Genomic DNA, 6,687 nt, shown 5'->3' with positions numbered 1-6,687 from the left:
TGCATAGAGGGATCATAGGAAGAGGCAAATATTTGAGATCGGCATATCCTTAGATTGCGGCTCATGCACCCACATGCACGACTTGCTCATTCGGGCATCTTTACAAGCATATAGTTTAAATCAAACGAATAAATTATAGGAAACTTTTGGAAGTTGGGTTAGTAAGTAAAAGATCGATATCGAATGCTTTTAAATAGAGAGTTATTTGAGTTCTTTTTTTCTAACGAATGCAGGTAAGATAGGTGTGATTTTCGGTTATTGAAGAAACAATTAGAAATTGCGTTTAATAATAAAAGAGAGCTAGACAGCGAATTGCGATTCAATTGATGAAACGATTCATTTGTGATCGAGAGAGAGAGGAAATGAGTTTCAGTCATAAATAATTAAGTACAAAATCACTATTCATCTTTTTTTCCATTTTCAAGGATGGTTACTAATTTACATGCCGCAACGGTATTAAGCTTGTGCAAAGGTTATTTTGTTGTCTCAAAGAGCAACAGATACAATCAGCCATTTGAAAGGGTATCGGCTAATGAGGGCCAAACATGGACAAGCATTATGGGAAAAATCGTAGCAGATTCAATTGAAAAATGAGTCATGGATTCTGGTAATAGTCATCCAAAAGCAAGAGGTTAGAACTAAGTGGAGGAGGAATGTTGTCCCACAAAGCTAGGGCCAGTGGGTCTCCAGGTGTCCCAAGTTCAAATAGAGACGGCTACGTTGATAGATGATATTAACTCTTTTTTTTTTTTTCCGTCAAAGTAGATGACAACCTGAGCTCTTTGTTTCAAAATTGCTCCATCTGCCTTCCTTCGACAGGGAGAGCTCCAATATTTGCAAAGTGATCAGTAAATATGCCTACTCATGTATAATGAGGAAGGGATTAATCCTCGCCGTCTTATCACTTTTGTACAGATATGGAACCTTTCCTCACCAAGTGTACAATTTTTTAATATCAATACAAATATTATATTATTGTTTTTTGGCCAACACAAAAAAAAAAAGATACAGAATATCTTCTCGCGAAGGGGCTTTACTTAACCGCTGTACATAGGGTTGCTTGCTGCCGCTGCCCTAGTGACCTATTCTAGTCCACCTCCACCTACCCTCTGTTTCGTTTTGGTTTTACCGATCATTCCTCACTCTACTATCTCCCCTGCCCTTGAGCTCTTTTAATTTTCCACATTTCCTCTCTTTTTTATCCTGGAAATTTGGTGAACTCGTCCCTTTGTTTTTGAACCAAAGCTCTCAGCTTGTGGGCATGCAAGAACAAAACTTCAAACCTAGCAAAAGAAACTATAAAAGAAAAAAAATAGAAAAGAAAAGAAAAGGAGAAAACTTATAGTCAGCTAATCTATAGGCCTTAATTTCCTGGTGATCTGGGATTCCTTTTTATGCGAGTTCTTCCGTTTCTCACCTTCTCTCTCGTGGTTGCAGAATTGGGGGATAAATGAGCTCGTAAGCAAAGCCAATGGATACAAATCAAATGAGGTCCTCAATACTACGATATTATGCAACAGAATCTGTGTGTGTTATCCAATAGCATCACCTCGAACCCATCCCTTCTCGACACAAACTAAGAAAATTGAGGCTTCGCATACCACGACTTTGATTTCTCCAATTCCAACCACCAAATTTGGAAAATTTCAGAAATGAAGGTTGCTTCTCGCTTTGATTGAATAAGAATTGCAAAATCAAAACATGTTCCCGCAACAAAACCATGATCACTAATCATACAACTCCACATGTAGGAAGTTACACGACCTAAAAACAATATGATCAGCAACATTGCTATGTAATATCAAGTTTTCTCAGGCCAGAAGAATCTCCTTACCAGCCTGTACAACTTCTATAGATTCACTTCCCCGCAAAGCATGAAATGTCCGAGAGAAGACATGGAAGTCTGAATGCAGAGATGTTTAGGTACGAGGAAGAATAGCCAGAAGTGATAATAGTAAAAGAGAGGCTATGCCACTTGTTAAAGCTTCTGAATTACTACTGAATTGGCTAGCCCTGCCTGCTCTATTGTCTGGGTGGCATCAGTGAGGACTTTGGGAGGAAATCCGACAGTCTGTAGTTGGTATGCTCTAGCGCTGCCGGGTCTAGATGCATCAATGAAGGCGCGGATATCGCCAACAGTATGATTATAGTTGAAGTGAGCAACCAGGCGGGTTCCATCAGCCAGCCTCAGTTGAATGGAGGTGGATGGCAATGATTCATCTACAACCAGACCCCTTGAAGGGGATGGAGCAGTATTAAGAGGGGCATTAACAGTTGGCTCAGGAACTTCCACAGCTGAAGAACTGCTACCAAGAGTTCTTCCCACACCCTGGAAAGGGACATGACGTTTCTCTGGCTCCTGCAAGCACAACCAGCAAACAATTTCTTCAGTACTATTTTGACTCTTTACACGTACCAAGAAAAAATAGAACACCATCATACGCTACTCCTACTTCAGGAAGGCAGGAAAGATGCATGCAAAGCTAGTCACAGAGATTATGGCAGGTGTTTGTGGCAAATCAAAAGCTAAGTCACATATCTGAATAGCTCCTATCTTGAAAAGAAAGATATGAGTACCCTACTAGCACGTAAAACGCAAGCGCTATTTTAAAATCAGGCCCACTGTTTTTTTTTTCTTTTTTTCCCCCCTTAAATCTCAATGCCCCACTGTCGACATTTGTACCATTTACCAAATAAAAATAAGGATTCCAACAGGAATATTGATAACAATGCAAAGAGGACAGAGATGAACAGGAGCTCACAGGGTAATTCTCCTCTCTTCTTGTGAGGTTGACACTAACTTGGGACCTCCTATCTGCTGGTTCCAGCTCTTTTGGGCACTCGGACCTTCTAATGCTCTGAAATGAGAAATTGCCATATAAGAACATCCTTATCAGTGCCAAATTCCGGAATTAACAAAACACTACAAGATGACAATCAAAGGCTGCACCAGAAAAGCAACTTGCCTTCTGCAGCAACTTAAAAGGCAAAAGAAAACCTTCTTAAAAGCACAAGCATATATAGTCGCATAGCATCTAGAAACTCCTAAATACCTTTTCAATTTTCCCAGAGTCTATTTGGCACTTTTACACGTATTTCTCTTACCTCCAAGAAAGGTGCATTCTCAGGATCATCCAACCTCCTTAAAGGTCCATCATTAATGGTGAAACCATTTCTCCAGAAAACAATGTTGTGTACAACTGCCTCAGGTTGTTGCGGTGCAGATGGCACGAATTCTCCATTAAGTGATCTTCCAGTTCCAGAAAAGCTTCTTGAACTTGAAGATGGACGAAGATTCTCTAGGGGACCTTGCACGGCACCCATTTGCCTAGCTTGGTCAAAAATGGCATCCACGTCATCACCCTTTGAAGGATCTTGGACAAGCATACCACTGCAATCATGTCATAACTAGAGTTAGACCACACAAATCATTCAGAAGAATCAAAGATATAGCTAGACATTTACTCATTTTTAGACACCACAATGTAAAGCACTATTGTTTGCATCGGAGGATAAAATTGAACTTTTCATAGCATTCACCCAACTCACTAGGAAGAACAAAGAATGATGAATGAAGGGAAGAAACAAAGAAAACCGAATTGATAAGAGAGATATTAAGAGATTTAGCTCACCAATGTTAGATGAATCACTTTAATTCCTATTAATTATTATCCTACATGGTAACAATTTCCTGAAGAACCCATTTTATATCAAATCAAAAGCTGCCTTCATATGTAGGTAGTACATAAAGCGTCTTATTTGGCTCTTCAAGCACTGCACCAAGAAACAAATTTTGCGATGATTATAATATAGCCCATCAATAATGAGCTGTACAGCTCATACATACTTTGAAACAAGTACTTGTATTGACCCCTGAAGTGGTACCAATCCAGTATGTTTTGGAGGCATGCATACTTTTGATGTGTCTGTCTGAGTAGGCATGCTCTCTTGATAAGATATTTACTATTGTGGCGTGTACCTTTGGTTCAATGAGAATTTCATCAAAAAAAAAAGACAGGTAATTCCAAGCTTATCAGGTTGCCTGGTGACCAATTTAATTGTTGACTGTCTCCAGTTATGTTGGCTCTGCGAACCATACATCTTTAACACCAAAATTACACTAACAGACAAGTTATCAAATTCTACTAAATCCACTTTATGGCATCTGTAATCAGTATTAAATAACTAGTACTACTGATTGATTAATGCCATGCATTAAAATTCTCATCACATTGAGTAAGAAATATACACTAGCATTACATAATGTGATATTATCGATAGCTCATCACTTACTTCTTGACTAAAACAAAATTGTACGAGAACCTAAAATATAACTGACACTGCACATTCAGCATACAATCATGAATAATTGGTGTGCATTAGGGCGACAGTATACAAAAGGAAGCTCTTTAATGCATTTGTTGGACCAGACCACATCAACAGCTATTGCTTGCTTCTTCAGTTCGACACATTCTGGGTGAAACTGAGGATCACCTAGATAGCATGCTCCTATCACCAATATACCTATCTATTATATGCTCAGAAATAGTAATTGAACAACTAAAATTATAGTTTTGCATTCCAAATAAAGCTGCCCTGAAAACCAACCCAACAAAAGCATTCTTTGAACATAAATTGAATTAGCAAAACAATATATTCAAACAATGAATTTGTGATGCTCTTAAGTTTGTCTATTTGGCCAAAAAACAAAAACATTTAAGCAGAGGTCTGGTCATAAAATTTGGTGTATGCATGAAAAGATTTGCCAGATGACAACACAATGCAAGAGATATACCATTCGCCAAAAGAACATTAAATCATGGCATATGCACATAAAACAGAGGCGAAAGGACAAGGCATTACAATGAATTCATAGAAGTACACTATAGTGACTGTATTTCTGTCAAACAACTGGGGAATATTTAGGCTGTCAACTGCTACAGCTTCCAGCTAGCAGTTTTCTCGTGATTAATCAACTAGAAATGCTCTGAGTTTCTCCCTCTAACAGAAATTAACCAGCTGATACAGATTTCTTCCACAAAGCTCTATGGTATATAATTCAATCAAATACAAATTTTTTCCATTTCTTACTTTCTCAAGGTAAAAGCTACCATACATAGTGGCAAATCCTATCCTGCCAAACACGTGTTTACAAGCCATCATGTCAACTACGAGAGGCAATAGTGAAGTAATGCATGCAGACAAGACAGACAGAGTACATGTATTAACTACATACGTGAGACACATATTAATTATCACCTTTCTTGTGGTGTCACAGATGGCTCCAAAGGTTTTGCAACATTATACATACTATCACATGGGAAATTTCCTTGTATGACAGATGACCTCAAAGGTCACAGGGGATAACCGTAAATTTACCCAAAAAAAAAGTGGCAATGCAAGGAAACACTTTCATGCTTCATTTCCCAGGGAATTATTTGGAAAAGAGCACATTCCACATCCAATCGAAAGCAGCCCAGAAATACTGCTGTCTTCAGTTCTCTTGATATCCCAATTCCAATCAACACATAAATTTAGCTACAATGGGAGTGATCTTCCAAGAACTGGTATGGGGAAAAAACAACCAACTTTGGCACAAATTGGCGTTTAAGTTATTTGAAACAAGCCCCAAGTTTCTTAGTTTCTTTTGGTCAGAACAAAATTTGTAGCCGAAATCATTAATAAAACAATACTAATATCTATAACCTGTAATAACATACTAAACAATAGCGTCCAAATTTCATAAACCCTAACCTATCCAACTGTTATATGTATCAAATTCAATCTGCAGTGGAAGCTTCCCGTAATTACGGAATCTAGAAAAAAACTCATTCAACAATTTCAAGAGCTCCAACCATAAGCCTAAAAATAAATAGGCGTAACAAATTTAAGGACATGCAAGCATCATTAATTGACAAATAATGATTCCAAAGTAGACCTCTTTTCACCGCCGGTATAGTACTCCTGAGGAGCACCATCGTCGCTGTCGGAATCGTCGCCGGCGGAGGGGCGATTCAAATCGGAGAGAGTTCGGATTCGTCCGCTGCCGGTACGACTGCTGCTGGAGGGTTTTGAGGGTTTCTTATCGCGCGAAGACATGGTTGCCGTCTGAAAGACGATGATGGATTTTGGATACTTTTTTGCTTATATCTTTTACTTCCAATGTATATATATATATAGAATAAAAAATTAGCGAATGACTGTAGAAGCTACTACGTAATAGGCACCAAGCAAAGTAATATTCGGTGCTTGAGTTTACAGCTTTGAACATTTAATAAAGATTAAGAAGACTTTTGTACTACTACGGAAAAACCGGTGCTGGCAATGGGGCCCCGTGGGGCCTTGATGTCTCGCTATAACAGTAGATGGAAGAATCGTGTTCGGCTCTCGATCACAGTCTTCAATTAAATTAAAATCAAGCAATATTACCAGATCAAAGGAATTAAATTTACTTTTATATCCCAACAAGATTGAATGGTCATTAATTTTATGATTTATACCAACCATGATTCCCCAAGCAAAAATTTTGAAATCGCTTCTAAATAAAGTTACTTTGAATATGATTTCAATATCGCTTTATTTTTATTTTTATTTTTGTTCTTTTACCCAAAGAAGGATAATATTTACAAAAAAAAAGGGACGAAAAAATTTGAATCCAACGTCTCTATCTCTTAAATTGCACCCTAA

At 38.1% G+C, this 6,687-nt stretch overlaps 1 protein-coding gene across 2 annotated transcripts; it reads right to left on the bottom strand.

The window, feature by feature from the left end:
• Positions 1-1,644: 1,644 nt before the first annotated feature.
• On the bottom strand, positions 1,645-6,184 carry LOC113782945 (plant UBX domain-containing protein 4-like). 2 transcript variants are annotated; one of them, XM_027328927.1, is made up of 5 exons: positions 5,939-6,184; positions 3,106-3,391; positions 2,763-2,858; positions 1,951-2,359; positions 1,645-1,917 (listed from the first exon to the last, which is right to left on the bottom strand). In XM_027328927.1, the coding sequence occupies exons 1-4, from the start codon at positions 6,097-6,099 to the stop codon at positions 1,979-1,981; spliced, it is 924 nt and encodes a 307-aa protein (XP_027184728.1). In that variant the 5' UTR covers positions 6,100-6,184; the 3' UTR covers positions 1,645-1,917; positions 1,951-1,978. The 2 variants fall into 2 exon arrangements, with proteins under 2 accessions (XP_027184728.1, XP_027184727.1); XM_027328926.1 differs by having other exon boundaries at positions 1,645-2,359; positions 5,939-6,183.
• Positions 6,185-6,687: the final 503 nt, after the last annotated feature.

The sequence above is a fragment of the Coffea eugenioides genome, chromosome 9, assembly GCF_003713205.1.
Source record: "Coffea eugenioides isolate CCC68of chromosome 9, Ceug_1.0, whole genome shotgun sequence".
NCBI classification, from domain to species: domain Eukaryota; kingdom Viridiplantae; phylum Streptophyta; class Magnoliopsida; order Gentianales; family Rubiaceae; genus Coffea; species Coffea eugenioides.
Note: the sequence above shows the minus strand (reverse complement) of the source record. Positions and strands in the feature narration are given on the sequence as shown.